At 49.2% G+C, this 25872-nt stretch overlaps 1 protein-coding gene across 4 annotated transcripts in view; it reads left to right on the forward strand.

The window, feature by feature from the left end:
- SYNJ2 (synaptojanin 2) overlaps positions 1–25872 on the forward strand; it is a 106185-nt gene that overhangs the window by 71723 nt on the left and 8590 nt on the right. For 2 of the 4 annotated variants that reach the window (XM_058735772.1, XM_058735769.1), the window contains exons 12-23: positions 5544–5735; positions 7692–7773; positions 8537–8677; positions 10282–10474; positions 13358–13516; positions 15275–15431; positions 16394–16511; positions 21206–21424; positions 21538–21616; positions 22183–22351; positions 22790–22963; positions 25672–25806. In XM_058735772.1, coding sequence (XP_058591755.1) covers positions 5544–5735; positions 7692–7773; positions 8537–8677; positions 10282–10474; positions 13358–13516; positions 15275–15431; positions 16394–16511; positions 21206–21424; positions 21538–21616; positions 22183–22351; positions 22790–22963; positions 25672–25806 — 1818 coding nt within the window. The remainder of the gene's footprint in view (positions 1–5543; positions 5736–7691; positions 7774–8536; positions 8678–10281; positions 10475–13357; positions 13517–15274; positions 15432–16393; positions 16512–21205; positions 21425–21537; positions 21617–22182; positions 22352–22789; positions 22964–25671; positions 25807–25872) is intronic. The other 2 variants (XM_058735770.1, XM_058735771.1) reach the window with 2 other exon arrangements.

Genomic DNA, 25872 nt, shown 5'->3' on the forward strand with positions numbered 1-25872 from the left:
GCTCCTGGCTAGCTCAGTTGGTAGAACATACAACCGTTGACCTCAGGGTTGTGAGTTCAAGCCCCCTGTGGGGCATAGAGATTTGAAAAAATAGAGTGGCTGAAAATTAAAAACGAACAAATAAAAAAACCCTCCCAACAAACATAAGTCCATGACCCGAAGGCATCACTGGTGAATTCTACCAAATGTTCAAAGATAAGACTTAATATCTATCCTTTTCAACTCTTCCAAAAAGTTGAAAAGGGGGGATACTTCCAAACTCCTCTTATGAGGCCATCATTATCCTGATACCAAAACCAGAGAAGGATGCCCCCCCCCACACACACACACACTTGCAGGCCAGTATCACTGATGAACACTGATGTAAAAAATTGCAATAAAATATCAGAGTAAATTCAACAACACATCAAAGTGGTAATTTACCTTGATCAAGAGGGATTTATTCCTGTGATGCAGGGGTGGTTCAATATCCACAAATCAATCAACTGATAAACCACATTAACAAAATGAAGGATAAAAATCGTGTTGATCATCTCAATAGATACAGAAAAAGCATTTGACAAAATTCAACATCTATTCCTGATAAAAACTCTCAACAACATGGGTATAGAGGAAATTTACCTAAACATAACGAAGCTTATGTATGACAAACCCACAGCTAACAACATACTCTTGTTCCTGAGAATGGGAACAAGACAAAGATGCCCACTCTTGCCACTTTTATTCAATGAATATTAGAAGTCTAACCCACAGCAATTAGGCAAGAAGAAGAAAAGGCATCCAAATTAGAAAGGAAGAATAAAACAGTTGCTATTTACAGATGACATACTATATATAGAAAACCCAAAAGACTCCACCAAAAACTGTTAGAACTAATAAACGAATTTAGTGAAGTACTAGGATACAAAATCGACATACAGAAGTCTGCAGGCTTTTATAAGCTAATAAGTTATCAGACAAATTAAGAAAACAGCTGCGTTTATAATTGCATCAAAAAGAATACCTACAATAAATTTAACCAAGGAGATGAAAGACCTCTACTCTGAAAACTATTAAGACATTAATGAACAAAATTGAAACAGAGGCAAGTAAATGGGAAGATATTCTGTGCTCATGGATTGGAGGAATTCGTATCATTAAAATGTCCATACTACCCAAAGCAATCTACAGAGTCAGTGCAATCCCTGTCACAATTCCAGTGGCATTTTTCGCAGAACTAGAACAAATAATTCTAAAAGACCTCAAATAGCCAAGGCAATCTTGAGAAAGAAGAACAAAGCTGGAGATCTCAAGATCCCTGATTTCAAACTAAAGTATAAAGTTATAGTGAAACAGCATAGTAGTGGCATAAAAATAGACACACAGAACAGTGGAACAGAATTGAAAGCCCAGATTGAAACCCATGCATATACAGACAGGAAATTTATGACAAAGGAGCCAAGAACATACAATGGAGAAAGGACATTCCCTTCAATAAATGGTGTTGGGAAAACTGGACAGCCACATGCAAAAGAATGAAACTAGACCACTGTCTTACACCATACACAAAAGTCAACTCAAAATGGATTAAAGACTTGAATATAAGACCTGAAACATAAAATTCCTAGAAGAAAACAGGTGGTAGGCTCCTCAGTGTGTGTGTGTGTGTGTAGGATCTGATTCCAAAGGCAAGAGAAACAAAAGCACAAATAAACAGAAGGGATTACATCAAACTGAAAAGCTTCTGTACAGTGAAAGGAATTGTCATCAAAATGAAAATGCAGCCCTACTAAGTAGGAGAAGATTTTTGTAAATCCTATATTGGATAAGGGGTTAATATCTAAAATATGTAAAGAACTCCTACAACTCAACAACAAAAAACCAAACATGAAAGATGAAAGAAAATGGGCAGAGGATCTGAATAGACCTACAGTATTTCTGAAGAGGGCATATAGATGGCCAACCAGCTCATGAGAAGATGTTCAACATCACTCATTACTAGGGGATGCAAATCAAAACCAAAATAAGGTATAATCTCACACCGGTTGTACTATTATCAAAAAGGTAGCAAGTATTGGAGAGGTTGTAAAGATAAGGAAATCCTTGTATGCTGTTCGTGGTAATGTAAATTAGTGCAGCCACTATAGAAAGCAGTATGGAGGATTCTTCAGAAAATTAAGAATTGAACTACCATATGATCCAGCTGTTCCACTTCTGGGGATTTAGCTTAAGAATGTAAAAACATTGATTCAAAAAGATATATGCACCCCTATGTTTATTGCAGTATTATTTACAATAACCAAGATAACGGAACAAGCCAGTGTCCATCAATAGATGGATAAAGTAGATGTGGTACACACACACACACACACACACACACACACACACACACACACACTGGAATACTACTTGGCCACAGAAAGGAATGAAAGCTTGCCATTTGCAACAACATGGATGGACCTTGAAGATATTATGCTAGTGAGAGATAAGCCAGATGGGGAAGGACAGATACCATGTGATTTCACTCACGTGGAATCTAAAATAAAAAACACAAACTTACAGAAACAGAGAACATATCAGTAGTTACCAGAGGGGGTGGGGGTAGGGGAATGGGTGAAGGAGGTCAAATGTATGGTGATGGTTGGTAATGAGACTTTTGGTGGTGGTCACTGTGTGGTGCATTCAGATGTAGAATTGTAATGTTTTACACCTGAGACTTACGTTATATACCAATTGTACCTCGGATTAAAAAAATGTTATTATACTCTCAGGTCCTAGATATGGAGAGCATACCATACAGAGGTTTATTGAGGGTTTCTTTATTGGGATTTCTGCAGGAAAGGCAGGAGGGTAAGTAGCTTAGAATTGGACAGTTTAAATAATTCTGGTGGGCTTTGGGTTATAAGCATGGACTCTAGTTGAATGGTACCTGGTCCTGGCATGACTGAGGCACAGGGATATACAAAATATGAATGCGATACCAGCTATCACCGTGTTTCCTGGGAGCCCGTTCTTTCTGGCCTTGAGTGGGAGCCCACTCCTGTACTTTCTTAGTTTAGACTATATTTCCGAGCCAAGAGGAAAGGAAAAGTCGAGAAGATGCTGGAGGAGTCCGTGTTCTATTCTACAGGTGTCAGCTTCTTTGAGTGCTAACTCCTGCCAGAAACCCTTTCTCAGCCCCAGTGGATTCTTGGTCCCATCGCCAGGTATCATTTGTCCCAGGGAGTGTCCATTGAGGGGGGCCTCCTGCTTGTTACGGCCCCAGGACCCTGTAGAACTGATAGAGGGAGTAGTTGTCTCCAGAGATGAGGACACCTTCTCTCGGGGGCAACTCCGTCATGCTTCTATCAACAGCTAGAGGTTTCTATTTGTTAGTTGAACTACAGTTGACATATGGCATCATGTTTCATGTGTACAGCATAAGGATTTGCTATTTGTATACATGGTGAAATGATCACGGTAAGTCTAGTTAATATCCATCACTGCGCACAGTTACCAAAAAAATATTTTTTTCTTGCGATGAGACCCTTCAAGATCTATTCTCTTAGCAACTGCGAAACATGCAGCACAGTGTGGACTATGGTGGCCCTGCCGTGCATTATGTCTCAGGGCTTGCTGATTTCATAACTGGAACTTTAGACTCCCTTCACCCTTCTCCCCCCCATCCCACTCAACCCCCAGTCTGTTCTCTGTGTCTGTCAGTTCATGGTTTTTAGGGTTTTTTGGTTGGTTTTTAGCTTCCACAAATGAATGAACCAGAGGTTTCTTAGGAAATTTTTAAAATAATTTTTAAATTTTATTTATTTTGAAAGAGAGAGTGCGCAAGCAGGGGAGGGACAGAGAGAGAGAGAGAGAGAGAGAGGGAGAGAGAATCCCAAGCAGACTCAGCACTGTTATCCATCATAGAGCCCGATGCAGGGCTCGAACCCACAAACCATGAAATCATGACCTCAGCTGAAATTAAGAGTCAGACGCTTAACTGACCGAGCCACCCAGGTGCCCCTCTTTGAAGAAATCTTAATGATCTCTTATTCCCTGGACACTGTAAATGCTATGGAGCTAGTGGAGAAGAAGAGGAGAAGCTAGCATTTTTCTTTAGAAAAACGTTTGTTTTGTTCTAGAAATTTTTGGAAAATTAATTTGCCCATGTTTAAAATGGTTTCAGAGCCCTTTGCTGCTTTCATGATTCCATAGGGGCACCCCCTTGACTCTAAATAGCCAAGGTGATATTTGTATCGACCTAGAAATAAGGTAAGCTCAGCCAAAGCTGAGAGAAGGTCTGAGTAGCACAGAGTCTTATTAAGTAGATAGGTAGGTATGACTTAAATTTGCTGTAAGTCACTAGTTTAAAAAATGGAATCTATTGTGGATATCCAGAGGGTGGATGTGGTTCAGAGTAATGCTTTTTTTTTTTTTTTTTTTTTTTTTTTTTTTTTTTTTTAATTTTTTTTTTCAACGTTTTTTATTTATTTTTGGGACAGAGAGAGACAGAGCATGAACGGGGGAGGGGCAGAGAGAGAGGGAGACACAGAATCGGAAACAGGCTCCAGGCTCCGAGCCATCAGCCCAGAGCCTGACGCGGGGCTCGAACTCACGGACCGCGAGATCGTGACCTGGCTGAAGTCGGACGCTTAACCGACTGCGCCACCCAGGCGCCCCGCAGAGTAATGCTTTTTTAAGGGTTTGAGGCCGAGGTAAACAAAACATCTCAGGCTTGAGGGCTGGAAGGTGGAAAAGGCAAAGATGGGCTAAGACATTCCAAGTTTAACACGTATGCATTTAAAGTATGGCAGGCTGGGGTGCCTGGTAGGTCAGGGCACCTGGGTGGCTCAGTCAGTTGAGCATCCGACTTCAGCTCAGGCCATAATCTCGCAGTTCATGGGTTCAAGCCTCACATTGGTCTCTGCTGTCAGCACAGAGCCCACTTCAGATCCTCTGTCCTCTTCTCTCTCTGCTCCTCCTCTGTGCTCTCTCTCTCAAACAATAAACATTCAAAAAATAACAAAGTATGGCAGGTTGCAGTGTCCCCTTGCTTATGTCCCCACTGGCTTGTGGATGGAATGCTGAGGCTGAGATTTCCTGTGGTCTCATGCCCTAGCCTGTGGGGCTCTGGTTAAGTAAAGGTTATAGAGAAGGGAGTGTCTGATCTTGTGTTTTCATGCCATAGGGGAGGGCTGCCTGGGTGGCTCAGCCGGTTAAGCATCTGGCTCTTGGTTTCAGCTCAGGTCGTGATGTCACGGTTCGTGAGGTCAAGCCTCACGTCGGGCTCCACACTGAGTGTGGAGCCTGCTTGGGCTCCTCTCTCCCTCCCTCTCCCTCTGCGCTCCACCCCCCACCCCCGCTTCTCTCTCTCAAAATGCAAAAACAAACTTTTAAAAGATGCCATAGGGAAGTGCTGTGTCTATGGTGGCCTTAGCCCCTCACCATCTTCTCGAGGAGCGCGCTTGGCCCGTATCTGTAGGACCTGCGGCTGTCTGTCCCGACAGGGAGCTCCTTCCAGGTTTCTGGAGGACACGTGTGGTTGTGCAATGCACACACCTGTGCCCTTTCGTGCCTCCTCACAGTGACCCCCAGGATCCTGAGAGCCATGGCAGAGCGCCAGTCGGAATTCACACATTTCAGACGGATCCGAATTGCCATGGGGACCTGGAACGTGAACGGAGGAAAGCAGTTCAGGAGCAACCTCCTCGGGACGGCAGAGCTGGCCGACTGGCTGCTGGACTCCCCCAAGCTCTCGGGCCTGGCAGGGTCCCCGGGTGAGTGCGTGCAGCCGTCGCGACCACGAGGGCCTCGGTTTGACCTTTTCCGCAGCCGGTGCCTCCTGAGAGTTGGTATTTGGTGCTCCCACTCCTGAGAAAGTTTAGAAAGTGCCGTGGTCTAACTTTCTAGGACACACCTGGCCAATTATTTGACGCCTTCCCTTTTCCGCATGTTTGGAAGGGCTGTCGAAGCGGGGAGTCTCTCTCTTCACACACAGAGATTTCGCAGTTGTGGGTCTTGCTCATTAGAACCTTCTTGTCGTGAGGAGGAGCACGTGGCTCCTGGAGCCACGTTGCCGTCGGAAGTTGGGCCAGAGCCAGGCGCACGGGTCGTGTTGCTGCTGACCAAGCACGTGTGTCGCAGCCTTCTCCCCAGCCACCTGTGTCTGCATATCCGCTCTAAGCAGTTGCAAAAGAATTTGTGTGCCTTTTAGGAGTACAGTAATCCCAAGTTGGGCGCCTCACCTTGTGTCTTACATCATGCAAGGGAGTATTGGATGGCCTCAGAATTGCAGGGTTGGGAGAATAAATGATTTTCTGCAGTCAGCATTTATGTGGAGGCCTGGCTCTTTCAGGCTTCCTTGGATTCTGCAAGAGATCCGTGATCCGGTTCTCTGTGGACGTGTAAGAGCCTCTCATGCTCCACAGCGGCCCTGAGAGGTGCCTGGAGCCCACCCCCCCCCCCACCATCACGTGCACGGTCGGCACCCCGCTTGCTGCCTCGAGGTGCAGGAGAGCTGGAGCGCACAGTTCGGGGGTCCTGGGATTCTTGTGTCGGTGGGGACCGTTCAGAATGCCCAGCGGAGCAGGCCCCATATGTGCTGTGGACGTTAGAGAGAACTTCCCTCCCCCTTTTCGAAAAATGGCTCTTTGTTTGCCAGCCGGCAGGGTGAGTGGGGACAGCAAGCTGTTGTCACTTTGCGGGGCATATTATTGGGACGCAGGCTCAGCAGCGCCCCCTAACCGGAAAAACTCACCGGGTTCAGGAGGGAGGAGGGGCTGTGGTGACTGTCGCCCGCAGATCAGAGGAATTGGGTAGTGTTTCTTTAAACAAAGAAGAGAAGCTCTAAGCCAGTCAAGTTGAAGTTTCCAAGCTGCCCTCTGAGGCCAACAGGGAAAGAAGTGGACAGCCTGGCCTTTCCCGATGGCATCAGGGAGCACAGGGTGTCCCTTTGTGCAGTGCTTTGAACCACAGCCTGAAATGATGGCTCAGGAGCCGAGTGGCAGAAGGTGGCAGGGGGGCACTGGAGAGATGTGGCAGGGGTCGTGTTAAAGCCTCAGCTTCCCTGTTAACGGGGACCCAGAGAGAACGGATGAGCAGCACCTTGGCTGGCTGTGTGCCCTGTAGACTGCATTTCGGTAGCAGACCTCAGCTGTCACCACCTCGAGCTGGACAGGGTTTTCCGTGCTCCGACCACCGAGATGACAGTCCCCTGGGGCAGGAAGGGCCACATCAGTCAGTCATAACCGGCAAGGCTGGGCCCAGCACTGTGAAAAGTACTGAGGGACACAGGCAAGTGTGAGACAGTGACGTCCCCACGTGCCTTTGGGCCTGATGCACGTGTTGGTCACCGGGAAGGAAGGGAGACCGACAGGATGGTGCCCTTACTACCTGCCAGGTGGAGTGGGTAGTTCACACGTGCCATCTGATGGATGCTTCACAACTCCTTGTGAGATGGTGGTTACTGTCCCTTCTGCAAAGAAAGGAACAGAGGTCTGGAGGGGTCAGTAACGTGCCCCAGGATGTAGACAGGGAAAGGCCACGTGCACAGCAGGACGTGAGGGAAGGTGGGGCTCCACACGAAGCTTCACTGAGTCATCGGGATGCATGCACCCGGACCCGGGGCACACCTGGGCTCAAAGAGGCAAACGCGGTGCCCCGCGAGTTTGCTGACCCGCAAGTTTGCCTTGTTGCGTCTGATTGTCGTTCACCTCCGGCCTTTGCCCCCCCAGATGATGACAGCCCAGCTGACATATTTGCCGTGGGGTTTGAAGAGATGGTGGAACTGAGCGCAGGGAATATCGTCAATGCCAGGTGAGCATCCAGGCACGAGGGGTGCAGGCGGCACCCTGAAACTCACCCGAGGCTTTCCTGAGCCAGGGGTCTGGCTAGGAGTGGGGTTCTGGGCCATCCTGCTTCGGCGTCCGCTAACCTGGGACCCCGGATGCGTAGATACTTGGGATTGCGTTCCTTCTCCACACACAGATGTGTACCTCCGATTCCTCTTTCTTTGCAAATTAAGGAAATAGAAGGATGGCGTGGTATTGCTGTATATTCTCAGCCGTGTGTGGAGGCTGAGGCATGCTGTGAGCTGGCATGTGGGCACCTGGAAGGTGTGGGCTGAGGGCCAGGCTGGAAGGGTGCTGACTCACCTTTCCTGGGGTAGGTGAGAAGGGTAAGTGCAGGGAGACGGTGTTTCTGTTCCCTCCACCGGATGCAAAGGAAAGAAAACCACTGTATTAATGTTTTCTGTAAGGTCAACTGGACCTTTTCTTTGTTGGTTTTATTTCAAGGACTTTTCTGAACAAATAATAAAACCTGGTCTGTGCAGCTCTAATGAGCGAGGTACTGCATTGGGTTTTAGGTGGAGGGGGTGGGGTGAGACGTGTGCTGTGATGTGTATGGTACAACCAGAAATACACAGATAGTCCATGGCAGGAGTTGAGGCGGGGAACTAACATGGGAGTGGGGACAGTGTGACACCAGTTGTACAAAAAGAATAAACTAAGGGCTGGAGGAGTTTGTGGGTAGGAGGGCCCATCTCCAGCAGACAGTAGAGCGTTTCTTTCTCTTCCAGTACCACCAACAGGAAGATGTGGGGTGAGCAGCTGCAGAAAGCCATCTCACGCTCTCATAGGTACATTCTCTTGACTTCGGCACAGCTGGTGGGCGTCTGTCTGTATATCTTTGTACGTCCATACCATGTCCCATTCATCAGGTAAGAACATTGAGTTAACGTCTGGGGGACACGGGGTTGTTGGTCTCGGTGTTTTGTTCGGACTTCCTCCCCCTCCCCCTCCTGCACCAGGTTCGGGACTTGCCATTATTCTAAATCAATGTAGCAACCCCCCCAAGGAAAAACTGGGCTGAATAGAATATTGTCTGGTGACTAAAAAGCCACAGTGGGAACCTTCCAGGTCAGGAAGCTGAGCTCTTTCAGAAAGAGTGATTGTTGTCTCCCAAACTCAGTTTTGTGCAAGGAAAGGGATTTTTTGTTGAAGTTTTAGACAGGAAGCCTCTGACCAAGAGCTGAGTAACCCATCAGGAAATGCCAGCTCTTTAAAAGAGTTCTAAATAAGACATGTGGGCAGAAAGCCTCTCCCACTGTCACCCCATTGCAATGTCCCTAAAGTGACAGCTTTGTAAATGTCAGGCAGAGAACACTTGGGAAATGGGTGTCCTCTTAGGAAAGTGTGAGTGTGCATGTGTGTGTATATGTGTGTGCACGCATGTATACATGTGTGGTGTGTGTGTGTGAGCATGCATGTGTACATGTGTGCGTGTGTATTGTAAGGTGTGGGATTAACTCACCTTTTCCCTCGATGACTCATAACCTCCCATTGCTACCGGGTCTCTCCCACGTCCATAACATTCCCTCCAGTCTTTCTCACCGCCCCTGCCGGGCTGAACCTTTCCTGCTACCTGGGTGAACACCTCTGTGTAGTAGAGGAGAGGAGGCGTGCCCGTGGCAGAGCTTGGAGAGCAAGACTGGGCTCTGTGCCCATAATCCCCTTCTATGATGCTCAGAAAATCTTTAAGTCCGTGTCCCCCTGACTGTTCATTCTGGCAGTCGGGCAGTGTCCAAAGTGAGTGGGTAAAAGTCAGTGAAGGTAAGGTCAGGGTAGAGGTTAGAGATGAACCACGAGAGAGGGTGGTGCTGGGGAGCTCCAGATTTCCCAGATGCCGCCCAGGGTCCCCAGCCTCTCCTTCAGCCTTAGCTCGTTTAGCTCCTATGCTTCTTGGCCACCTTGTCTGCTGACTGCTGGTCCCAGGGAGCAGGGGAGACCTCTGTGTGCCTCAGTCTCCAGTCCCGGGGACCTGCACACTCACTCGTAGGAATTGCAGGCTGGCATTCGAATGCGAGCTGGAGTCTGCATGGAAACCGCCTACCCAGCCGGGCACAAATAACTGGCTGTTTCCTGTCTCTTAACATGCGTGGATTACCTGACTGCAGCACCCGTGCTTTGCCGGAAGGCTGCAGGTGTGGGCCGGGGGTGGGGAAGCCGGTGCTGCTTCGCAGGCAGAGAAGCAGAAAGCGGGGATGGAAGTGACAGCTTCATGAGTGGTTCTGTGAGCGCAGGGCGCTTGAGAGTTGGGGCTGTGGAGACGGTCCTCCAGGCCTCCCAGGAGGCAGCCGTCAGCAGGGAGAGGAGAGTGTGGCGCGCTGGGCACCACATGGCCTGGCCGCTGAAGATGTGATTAAACAGATTCTGAGCCACAAGCCCCAGGCTGCCGCCCAGCTCTTCTCTGGAGCGAAGCGGGTTTCCGCTTGTCCTTCTTGGCCGCTGAGGAGCCGCCACCCGTGTGCATTCTGTGTTCCAGAGACGTGGCGATTGACACGGTGAAGACGGGCATGGGAGGAAAGGCGGGGAACAAGGGTGCCGTGGGCATCCGTTTCCAGTTCCACAGCACCAGCCTCTGCTTCGTGTGCAGCCACCTGACGGCCGGGCAGGCCCAGGTGAAGGAGAGGAACGACGACTACAGGGAGATCACCCAGAAGCTCAGTTTCCCGATGGTGAGCAACGTGCCGTGGGTGGATGGTGGCCCGGAATGTGACAGGGACGCGTGTGCTGGCTCCCTGCTCGGCGCAGCCCCACACGTGGTTTTCTGAGCTGCCCGTATAGGCCGGGCATCGGAGGTGCGACTGCTGGAGGGTCCCTGCCCTTGGGGGCTCAGCGCTGGGGGAGGGGAGATGAGCTGGGATGGCACAACAGAGGTGAGCCCAGGGGGTCTGGAGTGTTCTACGCCCCGCGTCAAGTCCTTATGCAGTTATACGTTTTCGTCGCATCCCTGTGTGTTTTCCGATTTTCTCACTTGTGGTCCATGCTCTGTCCAAGTTGGTGGAGAACAACTGAATCCAGACAGTGTGAGACTTGGTTTTCTTTAGATCTGTGGTCTTCACATATGTATTCTGTTGCAGCTAAGAACGCCCGTTTTTTTACTTTTAATTTTTAAAAAATGTTTATTTATTTATTTTGAGAGAGAGAGACACTGTGTGAGGGCAGGAAAGGGGCAGAGAGAGAGTGAGAGAATCCCAAGCAGGGCCTGTGAGGTGAGCGCAGAGCTCCATGCGGGGCTTGATCCCACAGACTGTGAGATCATGACCTGAGCCAAAATCAAGTCGGACGCCCAACCCACTGAGCCACCCAGGCGCCCCAAACGCCCGGTTTTTGAATCTGTGGATTCCTGACTAAGGAGCCCTGGATCCTTCCACCTGGTCTCCAGGTTGCAGATAATATGCGCCATGCTGCCCTCTGGTGGTGGCAGGGGTTTCCATCCCAAAGCCCCCGGATCTTCTTTGCAAATTCAGATTTGAATGTTCTCTTTCCTGTATAAACATGACTGCCTGCACACCTTCAGCCTGGTGCAAACCACCGGTTTCCCAGCAGTGAGGGGAGGCCAACTCTTTTCACCACATGTTCTGCCAGTGTCTGTGACACCGTTGGCTGGGTCACAGAGCTCCAGAGTGTGAGACCAAATAGATCCCATAAAACTGACATCCTGTTTACTGGGCTGCATAGGCTCTCAAAGCAAAAACTCTTTTATTTTCATCAGCTAGTGCTGTAGTCTTTGCTGTAGTTTTTGTTTCTTGGACCAAAAAAGAAACAGAGCTGGGAAATTTACAACTTGTAGTCTTCTAATTTACGTAGGACATTATGCGTGTTTTCTCTGTGTGTCTCTTCATTTAAAAAAAAAAAAAAAAAAAAAAAGTCCAACCACGGGCGCCTGGGTGGCTCAGTCGGTTACGCATCTGACTTCAGCTCAGGTTGTGATCACATACTCTATGAGTTGGAGCCCCGCATCCGGCTCCGTGCTGACAGCTCAGAACCTGGAGCCTGCTTCGGAGTCTGTGTCTCCCTCTCTCTCTGCTCCTCCCCTGCTCATGGTCTGTCTCTCTCTGTCTCTCTCTCTCAAAAATAAACATTAAAAAAAATAGTCCAACCCTTCTCACTTAAAGTGCTGTTTTGAAATAGTAAACTTTAGACATATTCAAAGTATTCAAAGGGCTCAAAACGAGCCTTTTTTTCCAACAACAGAAAATTGCAGATGCCGATCAGTTAATGCTCTACACCTGTGCTGCCCGGCGGACTAGGCTCTAGCCACAAGCAAGTATTTTAATTTAAATTAATTAAAATTAAATAAAACAAAAATCCCTTGGTTACACTGGCCACATTTCTTGATGGCCACTCACTGGCTGCTTGTGACTGGCTGCCTGTGGCCAGCTGCTCCCGTTCTGGACGGCACAGATGGAGAACATTTCCATCACTGCCAAAGTTCTGTTGGACAGCAGCGCTCTACACGTTTATTTGGTTGTGATCGTTTTAATCCTCCGCCCAGATTACTGTCGTGGTTTGCAGGGAGTGGGGGTATAGCAGAAACAGATTCTGGAGTTAGGCAGATCTGAGTTCAAATGTTGCATTTATTGTGCATTAGTGGTGTAACTTCAGCAAGCTTTTTGAACTTTCTTTTTTAATCTAAAAGCCCATAGTGCATGCTGCCCAGTGTTGCCGTGAGGGCAGTGCGCCCCGGGACACAGCCCAGTGCTTATGGATGGGTGGTAGGGGCGATGCATAGTGGCCACCGTCATTGTCTTTGGTGATTCACGGCAGGGAGAGAGGACGAGGATCAGTGCTCTCCAGAGCTGTGCTGGTGGACCTCGGGCTCAGGGTGGGCTGGACCGGGACAGGGGCGGGGGGAGGCGGGGGGCGCGGGGGGCAGGGGCTGAGAATGGAACAGAGGGTCACAGGATGAAAATGGACAAAATCCATGACGTTTTACAAAGTTGTACATTCTGAGCATTTTCACTTATTTTCTTATGCCTGATCCTCCTAACTCTGAATGTTTGGGGCCGCTCTTCTTCGGGTGTGTAGACATAAAGAAAGCAGGAGCACAGCCAGTCACGGAGCTGGGGTGGGCGCAGCGAAGGACGAAGTCATGCTTCCCCAGTTAGAGCTGAGCTTTCTTCAAACCACTCAAAAACATCCTCATTTTAAGCAAAGTAAGCCACGTAGGGGCGCCTGGGTGGCTCAGTCTCTTGATATCAGCTCAGGTCACGATCTCACAGTTCATCAGGTTGAGCCCGGAGTTGGGCTCCGGGCTGACAGGCAGGATCCTGCTTGGGATTCTCTCCCTCGCGCTCTGCCCCTCCCCTGTGTTCGCTCTTGCTCACTCTCTCAAAATAAATAAATAAACTAAAAAAAAATAAAATAAGCTACGCAAAAGCCCCTCAGTACGTGTATGGGATTAATGAAAGACGAGATGCTCTAGTACAAGACATTTTTTTTAAGTAACATTTTAAGAAACAGCGCATCTGCGTATTATCTGCATGGTGAATTTTTCTCCCGTCGCCCACCTTCTTTGCAAGTCGCCGGGATGACTGTGATTTTGTTTACGACAGGGAAGAAACATCTTCTCTCACGATTACGTGTTTTGGTGCGGCGATTTCAACTACCGCATCGATCTCACTTACGAAGAAGTCTTCTATTTTGTCAAACGCCAAGACTGGAAGAAACTTCTGGAATTTGATCAGCTCCAGCTGCAGAAATCAAGCGGAAAAGTAAGTTGTGCTCTCAAAATATGCCTTAGCATATTTTACTATGGAGTAGCATCTAAGCGTCTACACCGGCGTGCGGTAAATTAAGCTCCATGAGTGGATTTAACAGTGATTCTGATGCTAAGATGTGTGGCGTGTGAAGTTAAACATGAGCGTCCGTTCACACCCACTGCCTGGTCCTCCTCCAACGGGCTGTGCTCAGGGTCTGTGTGTCCGCTCGGGGCGGGAGCAGCCGCCCCCCTGTGGGAGACTGGCAGGCACACAGGTCAGCCACAGGAACAGTGGCGGCAGAAGCCCCTCCTCCAACACCAGAGCCCGTGCTCTGCGGTTAGAGGTGGGCTTGCTGTCCCTCGTCCTTCACACAAACTGAGCCCTCAGTCCTCCGTGTCCCCCCAGGGAGTAAGTGGTCGCGCTCAGCAGGAATCAGAACGGCTTCGAAGGGCCCCGTGTCAGCAGCAAGCACAGTGCTGGGTGGGGACGGAGAATGCTGATGTAGACAAGCCCACCCAGCTCGTACCCCACGCCAGCCTTGTAGGACCCACCGACAGACGCTCAAAGCGCTTTATTTTGATGATAGTTCTGTTTCTCATTGGTGAACACGCTAACGAATTATAACTGTATTTAATATACTTTATATACCAATTTGTGTGGGTAATCCTCAAGACTGTCCTATAAATTAGGTTATTATACCCATTTTATAGACAAGAAAACTGAGGCCAAGGTCAAATGAGTCCAAGGTCACACGGTCAGTACACAGAGCCATGATGCAGTCCAAGATTGTCAAACTACAGAGCTCATGTTTGTCCCCCCAAATGACCCGTGTGCAGTTTTTTAGTGACTCCTCAGGCAATGACACGATAGGAAAGATTCAGGTATAGGATCTGTCCTCAGTTCTTCCAGGTCGCACTGGCCGGCTTCCCGATGACCCAGCTGATCTTCTCCAATGCAGACTGTTTGCTCATGTTGGTATCTGGTAGCTTTGTGGCAGGCTGGGCCGAGAGGGCAGGTGCACAGCCATATTCCATTTACCTTTTGAAAACGCAGCTGGTAAAATGTGTGGTGAGAGGGATTCGGGTGTCTCTTGCGGCAAGAGACAGGCATTTTTTGACGCTTCCTGTGCACTCCCCACTCAACCCTGCCAGGGCTGTGGATTGCTAAGGGAGGCCAGATGGAAAAGTAACCACGCCATACATCTCTGCAACAGTTTCTTCTCTCTGCCTCCTACCAGTGTTGTCCACACCCTTCCACAGATGCACTGAGCGAATTAGTACAGGCCGTTCTAGGGTCTTCTCACGGCACTGCGGCTGGATCCGGAGCTAAACCGAAAGAGAGTTCAGTCTCAGTTCTGTGCTTCTGTTGGCCCGGTTCATTCAGTTAGCAAATATCGATGAAGACCTTGATAGCAATGGCCGGGCATCGTACTAGGTCTGGGACTGTGCGGATGGGGCACCTGTGAGCCTTGCCGCCTGCCTTCCGCGGTCTCCCCGGGAACTGGCAAGCGGACAGTGGTACATCGGGTACTTGAGGTGGGTGGGAGATCCTGTGTGGTGTGTCAGTCAGTACAATGAGTAATCATCACTGTATTGCTAATTAAATAGCACCCATACGTTTCGGTTTGAAACATATTTGCAAATACAATGTAGATCCTGGGTCTTTTAAGGAAGAGAGCCCTTTGGTATGTGCTTTTTTATTTTTTTGTTTTTACATACGACACACAGAATCTAGGAGAACGAAGGTGGTCTTGGTCTTTTCTCCCAATAGATTTTTAAAGACTTTCATGAAGGCACCATTAATTTTGGACCTACTTACAAGTATGACGTTGGCTCGGCCGCCTACGACACAAGTGACAAATGCCGCACCCCTGCCTGGACAGACAGGGTCCTGTGGTGGAGGAAGAGGCACCCTTTTGACAGAACAGGTACGTGGGACGTGTGCACCTTCAGAGCTGGTAGAGGGGGAATGGTCGATAACCACAGAGGGCAAGTCAGTCACAGTGATGCAGCACAGCGTTCTTTGCTATAAACAACAACTTTCTTGGTAACCCGAAGCTACAGGAGATTCATTCCAGTTGTTGGCCCCTGAGCTTTGGAAGTTGTGCTTTGGGGAGCTCCCCGTTGGCTCTCCCCATCCCTGCATCACGGCTGTCCCCGCACACCACCCCGTCTGCCTTCTGTCCTGGGGGGGGCGAACAGGAGAGAAGTCAGTGTCCGGTGTCTGTGCCCTCACCCACAACATGCAGTACATCCGGCCCCTTTTGTTCAACCAAACTCTTACCTGCTTAAAGCTCCAATTCCAAATAGGACATGAGCCCGACACAGGGAAGGAGGGTTTTTTCCTCAATTAGTTTTCCAGTATGTTTAGAAGTATTAGCAATGGCCAGCTGGGAAGGGCGGCTGATTTAGAACACCTATACCTAAAACAGCTCGGCTTTTCTGGCAAGATGGATGCAGAGATTTCAAAGCCAGGAAATCACACTGTTCAGATCGCTCTGTGGGTATCTGTGACCTCCCCAGGGTACCGAGAGGCAGGGACCCCGTCATGGTCTTAGTCTCTGCTTCTCCTACCGTACGAAGGGCTGCAGACGCCCTGTGTTCCTGTGGCCTCTGGGGTGGAAAGCCCACAGCCGCCACCCGCATTCCCACTGAGTGTGTCCACTGGGGAGGAAGTAGGCAGCACTGGACGACCTACGTGGATTACCTGCCCCAGACCCCAGAGCCTCCTTGGCGTGGTTTCCGGCCCAGTGGGTTAGAGGGAACGAGTCTGAGACAGGGTGGTCTGTGACATAGACCCCCGTGGCCCAGGCTCCTCAGTCGACTTTTCCGTATGTTGATACAATTGTGTGTTGTGTGTGGGTCTCTTGATCGTAATCCCTGTGAGTAGCCGGAGATCTCAACCTGCTAGACAGCGACATAGACGCGGACAGCACGGTCAGACATTCCTGGTCTCCTGGAGCCCTCAAGTATTACGGCCGAGCGGAACTGCAAGCATCCGATCACAGGTACGGTCCTGGATGCCGCGGGGACTTTTGTGCTGGCAAAAGCAGCGTCCGCTGCTTCCCGCGGACAACGGGTGTGCTGTCCCCTTCAGAATGCGGGTGTGCAGGCATGTGGAATTCCGTAAACAACAAAGAAGAGTGTGACAGATAGCTGTGTACCCACCATCAAGAATTAATCACTGTTATTAGTATTTTGTCATTGCTCATATCACAACTGACGTCATTTATGAAAATTTCAAAGATGCAGCCTATGGTACTTTGTCGTTTAAATTCCCATAAATGATGTCATTGTGCAACTTGCTTTTTTGGTCACTTAATGTCTTTGAGATACAGTCAGGTCGCTGTTGCAGATCTGGCTCATTCACTTGTAATTGCCGTCCAGTGTTCCACTAAATATATCCATGGAAGTTACCCATTCACCTACTGGGGACGTGTTTTTCCTGATATCATTACAAATGGCCTTAGGGTTGGGTTTTTTTTTTAATTTTATTTTTTTAATGTCCATTTATTTCTGAGAGAGAGAGCACAAGCTGGGGAGGGGCAGAGAGGGGGGAGACAGAGGATTCAAAGCAGGCTTTGTGCTGAGAGCGCAGAACCTGATGCGGGACTCGAACCCACGAACTGTGAGATCCCAACCTGAGCCGGAGTCGGATGCTCGACAGACTGAACCACCCAGGCGCCCCATGCCGTAGGGTTTTTAAGTGTTGGATTCTGAGTTCTTAAATGCTCTGAGCAGTTGGTTTGGCCATTAAGGGTGGAACACAGCAGCCGGGTCGGTCAGCTCGGTGTGCCCCGAGACCAGTCTCCTAGAACGTCTGTAAAGAGACAGAGGATGGCATTTGAGGGTGTGAATAGGAAGGGTTTGATCGTCCCACAGCTGCTACCAAACTTGCCTGTCAGTTTCGGCTTCTACAAGGAAGGAAATTAGGAGACAGAGTTGCTGGTGAAGTCAGTCAGCCGTTAAGTCTGAATCTTTAGTTATTCTAAATTCTCGAGAAACCTGTTGTTGCAAATACGTGCCCAGAAATGAGCCCCGGGAAATGTCCAGATATGGGACTTCCAGGTGTGCTAGTTCAGTGAGTGTCTTTAGAAGCAGTTCATTGAACTATATTTGCTGAGCAGGGCCCTGTATGCTAGGCCCTGTTCCTGGCACTGAGGATTAGCCGTGAACAAAACAGACAAGACCACATTCTCATGGAATTGTCTAGTGAGGACAGACAGCAGGTAAACAAGTGTAAGTGCTGTGAAAGGAAAAATAGTAATGGCAAGAGTCAGACAAGGGGTTGGTGCTCTTTTAAACCCAGTGTTCAGGGAAGGCCTTTCAGATATGACGACCATGGAGCCAAGGCCTGAAAGACGTGAGAGTGTGAGCCATGGGGGTGTCGGGGGGAGAGCATTCCAGGGTGAGGAGCAAGGCAGCGAGCGTTCAGGAATCCAGAGAATAGAGGTGCCGTAGAAAGAGTGGAGGAAGTCCTAGGAGATGGGCAAGAAACGTAGACCACGTGGAACCCCACGGGCCGCAAAAAGACGTTGGGTTTTACTCGAGTTGAGGGGTGGAGTCATCTGACGAGGTGTTGACGGGATCAGCTGAAGAGAGTCCAGTGGGGCCAGGGAAGAAGCTAATGCAGCAAGCAGGGGAAGAGACAGTGCCAGTCTTGGACCAGGTGGTCATGGGTCCCCGTGGCAAGATGTGTTTGGGTTCTAGATGGACTTGAAAGTGGCGCCCACGGGGTTGGGTGGCATGTATGCGCATGGGGGACGATTTGAGGAGGACCCCAGGGTTTGGCCTTAGCAACCACAAGGATGGAGTAGCCTCCACTCAGCCGGGATGCTGGGAGGTACAGATCTGGACATAATGGTTTCAGATGCGTCTTAGGCTTTTATTGATTTTTCTAATTATAAGAGCAGAGCCTCTCCCTTATTGACAGTTAGGGGGAAACCTACATAAACAAGCAAAGCCTCCATAGTTCTGTGTCTGCAGTGGTTTGTCATGTGTTGGCTGCGTTTTCCAGGCACGTTAGAAGATTTTACACCAAAATGTTCACCCGTGCGTGGTGTATGTTCACGTGTAGACGTGCTTGTGAGTATTTAAATGCGTATAAGAATATTGGGATTATGTTAGGCAGACTTACCATTTTGCTTTCTAACTTATTACATTAATATTTTTTAATTAAACTTTTTCTCTTGAGGGCACCTGGGTGGCTCAGTTGGTTAAGTGCCCAACTTTGATTTTAGCTCAGCTCATGATCTCGCCATTGTGAGATCCAGCCCCAGGGTCAGGCTCTGCACTGACAGTGTGGAGTCTGCTTGGGATTCTCTCTCTCCCTCTCTCTCTGCCCGTTCCCCCCAACTCATGCACTCACTCGCACTCTCTCTCGAAATAATAAACGTTGAAAAGAATATTAGGAAAAATGTAATTAAAAAATCTTTTATTTTGAGGTAACTATAGATTATAATTCCTCTGTAAGGAATAATACAGAGACCCCATGTACCCTTCTCCCAGTGCCCGCGGTGGGAAGATACTGTCGCTCTGGAGCACGGTGTCATGACCAGGATGGTGACACTGACACGGTCCATATACAGAATGTCTCCGTCACCACAGGATGCCTCATGGTGCCTTTTTACAGGCGCGCTTGTCTCCCCTGCTTGGCCCCTGTCCACCGCTGCCCTTTTTCCTCCCTTTCCATAACTTTGTTATTCCAAGTAGGTTACATAGATGGAATCAGAACAGGGAGACTGGCCTCTTCCCGCCAGCAGCATTCTCTACAGATTCCTGCAGGCGTCCTCCACATTATCACTGGGTGCTGCCCACACTGTACCGGCACCTGCTTTCCTCAGTGATGCTTCGCTTACCGTTCATGCAGCTTCTCTGAAGAGGTCCTCTGCCTGTTTGTTTGTTTGAAGTTGTATTTATTTTGGGAGAGGGAGGAGAGAGCAGGAGAGAAGCAGAGGGAGGCAATCCCAAGCAGCCTCCACGCTGTCAGTGCGGAGCCCGACGCGGGGTTCCGTCTCATGGTGGCGGGATCATGACTTGAGCCGAAATCAAGAGTCGGATACTTAACTGCCTGAGCCACCCACTTTTAGAAAACACTCACTTTGTGCATATTCCTGTGTCAGATTCTTCTCAGTCTTCTTTTTTGTTCCAGAAGCAAAAAAAAAAAAAAAGTCTAACAATGGTGCTCTAAATCTCGGGGATCATACTGATTATATATCACCTTTGCAGTGTTCCCTGGTTTTAAAGGTCACCACCATATGATCTACGATTTTGTCTTATGTTTTGTTTCCTCTCAATGCTGTATTATATATATATATATTTTTTTATTTTTTAATTTTGTTTTTAATTTTTTTTTTAACGTTTATTTATTTTTGGGACAGAGAGAGACAGAGCATGAACAGGGGAGGGGCAGAGAGAGAGGGAGACACAGAATCGGAAGCAGGCTCCAGGCTCTGAGCCATCAGCCCAGAGCCCGACGCGGGGCTCGAACTCACGGACCATGAGATCGTGACCTGAGCTGAAGTCGGATGCTTAACCGACTGAGCCACCCAGGCGCCCCTATATATATATTTTTAGTAAAGTTTATTTTGAGAGAGAGTGTGCATGCGTGCATGCCAGCAGGGGAGGGGCAGTGAGAAAGGGGAGAGAGAGGATCCCAGACAGTCTCCACGCTGTCAGCCCAGAGCCAGACTCAAGGCTCAAACTCACGAACCACGAGTCGATGCCATATTATAAATGTCTTCAATAAGGTTTCATGATCTTCATAACAGAGGATTTTCTACATTTTTGTAAAGAGAGTAAACCCATCCTCCATCACAATTACAATAACAGTTGCTTTGGGGCACCTGGGTGGCTCCGTCGGTTAAATATCCGACTTCGACTCTGGTCATGATCTCACAGTCTGTGAGTTCGAGCCCCACGTCAGGCTCTGCACTGACAGCTCAGAGCCTGGAGCCTGCTTTGGATTCTGTGTCTCCCTCTCTCTCTGCCCCTCCCCTGCTCACGCTCTCTTTCTCTCAAAAATAAACATTAAAAATAAATCTTTAAAAAACCCTAATTTTTCAAAAAGATTAATAATAACAATTACATTATTTCCTGCCAATCTGTTTTCTTGTGTGTGTCCACGAGACTTCTCCAACATCATTCTTACTAGTTGTATAAGATATTATCGTACGGCTGCACCATAACCTGTTTCGCCGTCACAGAACAGTTAGATTATTTCCCCTTTTCCTTTTCCCTCCCATCAACAGTCATGATCAACCTTGTATATAAATCTTTGTCTGAATCCCTGGTCATTTTCTTAGAACAGAGTCCTAGAATTGAAATTAGTAGGTTAAAAGAGATCAACATTTTTGAGATTCTTCACATCAGTTGCCAAGTCGCCCAGTCGCCCTCCAAAAAGCTTGAATCCCTAGCAAAGGGAGAATTCTCACCTCCCACCGTCCTCGGCAGTACTGGTGAAAACCATGTAAAAAATCTTTGCTAGTGGCTGGTGCTGTTTTCTCTAAATCGCCCACAGGTAAAAATGCCAAGACAACGCTAGGATTGGGCAGAGATAGAGTCTGAAACCCTAGGACAGCACAGTGCTGTGCTGGGGCCACACTCACGGGGTGTCGATGTTCCCTGTTGACAGTGGAGCTGTGGGGGCGGGAGCTGCTCAGCTTGCTAACCGGTACCTATCTTCCCTTCACGTCTAACGCAGACCCGTCCTGGCGATCGTGGAGGTGGAAGTGCAAGAAGTCGATGTGGGTGCTCGGGAGAGGGTGTTCCAGGAAGTGTCCTCTTTCCAGGGCCCCCTGGATGCTACCGTCATAGTCAACCTTCAGTCACCAACCGTAGAAGAGAAAAACGAGTTTCCTGAGGATGTGCGCACAGAACTCATGCAGACATTGGGCAATTATGGGACCATTGTTCTTGTCCGGTAAGTACTGCCCTGGCTGGCACGGGGTCCCACGTGCACGTCACGTACATGCCAGCCCCGTTGAGCCGCCGCGTTGCACTTGGCATTGACTTAGCTCAACTCATTTATTCCAGGGTCAACCAAGGGCAGATGCTGGTGACTTTTGCAGACAGTCACTCAGCTCTCAGCGTCCTGGACGTGGACGGTATGAAGGTGAGTCGTGCGTGGTCAGCTGTGCCGCGGGGGCTGCTTACTCCCCAGGGTTTTCTTGTGCTTTTGCGTGGCCATGGCATCTCCTCACCGTGTCTCTAGATGTGGGCGCTTCATGAGCTAGTACTCTTCCTTCCAGTATCTATTTCTGGTGAGGGATCTGATGTCCATCCCTGGCCACTTGCAGAATTTGGGAGAAAGAGCAAGTTCTCGAGGACAGATCCCGCTGAGTCACCGGGTCTGTCTTGGCTCACACCTGCACGTGGGAGAGCATTGCAATCCTTCTCTCCGCGTATTTCGGAATATGCCGTGTACAGGTGGTTTCCATTTTGGTAATATCCTGGTTTGACGTTCACATGGAATGAAAAGCCAAAGATGATAATTCCACTTTTATTTAGACCATATGTGAGCTGTGCTGATCTTCCCTGAGGTCTAGACCCTTGATTTTTCTTGGTAAAACAGGAAGGTCGGCCTGCTCCTGATGCCCGAGTTTGAGCAAGGAAAAGTTTGAAAGGAAAGAGAGTTCTGACATCTCCGTTCACTCTCGGCTGGTCACCCTGTCCTCACAGGTGAAGGGCAGAGCAGTGAAGATCAGACCAAAGACGAAGGACTGGCTGAAGGGTTGGCAGGAGGAGATCATCCGAAAGCGGGATAGTATGGCCTCCGTGTCTCCAACCGCCAATTCCTGTTTGCTGGAGGAGAACTTTGACTTCACAAGCTTGGACTATGAGTCAGAGGGTGAGTATAGTCCCTACAAGACTTCTTTGGTGACTGTGGCGAGGCGGGCAGGCCAGACGTTCCGGCAGCCAGCATGAGATTTTCAAGACCCCCTTCTAACCCCCTGTCCGTAAAGGTTACCGAGGGTCCTTGAAGTGCAAGCGTGCTCGCCCACGTGGCAAGCTGGGCAGTGTGCGTGTCTAGGGGTGATGTGGGAACTGGTAGCTGAGACCCGCGGCCATCCCGAATTACACTGAAAACAGTGGCTTTGAGGCTGTCAGCGCCGTGGCCTCGGTCCCGTGTCCCGGTGTGAATGGAATCGGGGTCCCGTACCTGCTGACCCGGGCCTGGGGCGGGCGTCCTGATGCTGAGCCACAAGCCCGGATGTTGAAACAGACCCACTGCCGAGAGACTGTGCCAGTCACCCTAATTGTGTGCTGTGACGTTTCCTTCCCCAAGGGGACATTCTCGAAGATGACGAAGACTACTTGGTGGATGAGCTAAGTCAGCCTGTGGTCTCAGATGGTGAGACGGCAGGGGACTACCTTTCCGAAGCCCCCAGCTGCACAGCAGCGGTGCCTGCCGACACGTCACCTGCACTCACTAAAAAGACGCGGCACCCGACCTACAAAGGTAGCTTGGCCCTGGCATTGAGTTCGTTCTTTCCCTCAGCAGCAGGGCATTGAACGATGCCACCAATCAAGTGCCCACACCCACGAAAGGGCTAAAACGAACAGGTCATAGCAATTGGTGGAAACTGGGCCCTGGGCCTATATCCAGCTACCACCACACTGATTTTCTCTAGTGCTTTTTATTTTTATTTTATTTTATTTTATTTTATTTTATTTTATTTTATTTTATTTTATTTTAATTTTATTTATTTTTTTACAACTGGTACCCTTATAACACACCAGATTCATGTTCATTCCCGTTTCCTCTGTATGTTTAAATGGCCACAGCTCTAAACTGGTTTTACATTTGTAATTTCGTTTCTCCTCTCCAAAACTTTTCTGTTTCAATCCCGTAAGAGACATAGGCATTTCTTTTTACTGAAGTATAATTGACCGCAAAGAAAGTATAGTTGACAGATGATGTTGTATTCGTTTCGGGCGAACAACATGGTGACTCAGTAATTCCGTACACTACGCAATAGTTGCCACAGTGAGTGCAGTTACCGTCTGTCACTGTGTGTTAAAGCAATGTTATTGACTATATTCCCTATGCTATACTTCTCATCTCTGTGACTGACTTATTTTATAAGCGGAAGTTTGTACCTCTTAATCCCCTTCACCTATTTCGCCCGTTCCCCACCGCCGAGTCAATCACTGGTTTCGTAGATGTATGAGTCAGTTTCTGGGGGGTTTTCTTTTGCTGTTGTTTGTCTGTTTTGTCTTTTAGATTCCACATATAAGTGAAATCATATGGTATTTGTCTTTCTATGTGTGATTTATTTCACTTAGCGAGATGCTCTCTAGGTCCATAACGGTATCTAGGTCCTGAGTGCTGATGTATGGTTACACTTATACAATATGTTATTGCACACTAACACGATAATTAGCATCATTCTGTCATTTTAGACTGAAGCAGAGAGCGACTGGAAGTCCTCCAGATTGAACTGCAAAGCCCTAGGTTATATAGTATAATGGCCCTTTTGAGTAAGTTTAAAAACCCTCTGGTGTTACGTGAGCTGGGAAGTAGGGTAGTTCATGCTCCAGCCTCAGACTGTCAGGAGTATCACCCACGGCCACAAGTGCCTTCTAGCTGTCGGTCATTGTACCTCCCGCACTGGAGGACCACTGTGCCCGGCGGGTCCAGGACCCTAGCAGGTGTCAGGACCCTGTAAGCTGGGACTGAGAATACAGAACGGGGTGAAAGTGAATTGAGATGCCTCCCAGGGAAGATAATTTGCCAAGAGAGGTGCAGACACCCCAAAGCCCCATTGATTGTACAGGAGCCCCAAAGTTGGTTAGCAGCCTGCCTGCATTGAACCATCAGAAGCTTTTAAACTTCCAGGCTGCTGAGCCCCATCACGGAGCTGTGGATTTGGCAGGGGTGGGCTGGGACCCTGGAAATCTGGCATCTCATCAAGTTCCCCAGGTGACTGAGCACACAGCTGGGTTTGGGGTCTGCTGCCCAATACAGAGGCAGCAGACTTTGTCCATGCATCGAGGTGGTTCTATGCACCCCACATCCAGAGGGCTCCTGCCCTGGAGCCAAAGTGGCTGAAGGGATGTGCTCTTCAGACAGGAAATGGTCCCTTTCTTCAGGGGTGGCCGTCATTTAGGAAGCCTCCCAAGGGGAGGGCATGTATGAGCATAAAGGCCTCTTTGAATGAAAAATTAGCAGAGCAGGGGAGCCTGGGCGGCTCAGTTAAGCGTCCAACTTCAGCTCAGGTCGTGATTCCACAGTTCGTGAATTCAAGCCTCGCGTTGGGCTCTGTGCTGACAGCTCAGAGCCTGGAGCCTCCTTTGGATTTTGTGTCTCCCTCTCTCTCGGCCCCTCTCCTGCTCATGCTCTGTCTCTGTCTCTCAAAAATAAACAAACATTTAAAAATTTTTAAAAAAAATTAGAGCAGCATGGCGCCTTGTGGGCAGCGAGAAGGCATGTCCTCAACGCTGTGGGTGATCAGACATTCCCATTAGAAGGAGAAACCCTGCTTCTCCCCAGCACCAACCTCAAACAGCCATGAGTTTGAGCTGTTGGAAATGTGAGGGGTGGAATATCTAGGCCAAAATGAAGCTAACTGGGCTGTGTTGTAGTGTGGGAAAGAAGATCTGAAAGTGTCCTGAACTTATGTGTAATAAATATATATGTAATGAAACCAAAGCAGTCACCTCCTCACGCCCCTCCTAGTCTTCAAAGGTTATTTGCAGGACAAGCCAGGAGGGTGAACGCCTGTGAGGTAGCTGGCGGCGGGCTATGGGACTTGGAACATGATGGGTGAGCAGGGATTCTCCGTACGAGGAGCTTGTCACGGGATGGCAGAGAGCGTGGTCAGCTTCCCAAACAGCTGTCCTGTGTTCGAGTGAGGAATTAAAACCGAGGGGCTCTGGTCTTCCGATGGTCTCGTCTACTCTGTGTGAGAGCCTCCTTTGTTTTTTCAGAAGGAAACACACCTACACTTGGAAATATTTCCGTGTCCCTCACGTCTGGACGGGAAGTCTTGTCCACGGTTCCTATCTCATGTTCCACGCAGGCATTGGGTGACCCTCCCTCCCCTGCCCCTCGCGCCAGCAGAGAGGGGTCCCCTGTCCTCGGGAGGCCCTCCTGCACAATCAGCTCGGCACAGACCCGAGTCTGAGCCCCGACTCTCCTCACCCGCATTCCGCCGTGTCCTCCAGATGATGCTGACCTGGCGGAGCTCACTCCGGAGCTGGAAGCAGTCGGGGATTTCCGCCACCGTTCTCCAAGCAGGTCTCTGTCGGTTCCCACCAGGCCTCGGCCACCTCACCCACCACAGAGACCCCCCCCTCCAAGTAAGACTTTGCTGCTTTCGGCTTACACCGTGCCTGCTGGGAATAACCGCCTGTGGCCTGCTACTC

This window comes from Neofelis nebulosa, chromosome 6, assembly GCF_028018385.1.
Source record: "Neofelis nebulosa isolate mNeoNeb1 chromosome 6, mNeoNeb1.pri, whole genome shotgun sequence".
In the NCBI taxonomy this organism is placed as follows: domain Eukaryota; kingdom Metazoa; phylum Chordata; class Mammalia; order Carnivora; family Felidae; genus Neofelis; species Neofelis nebulosa.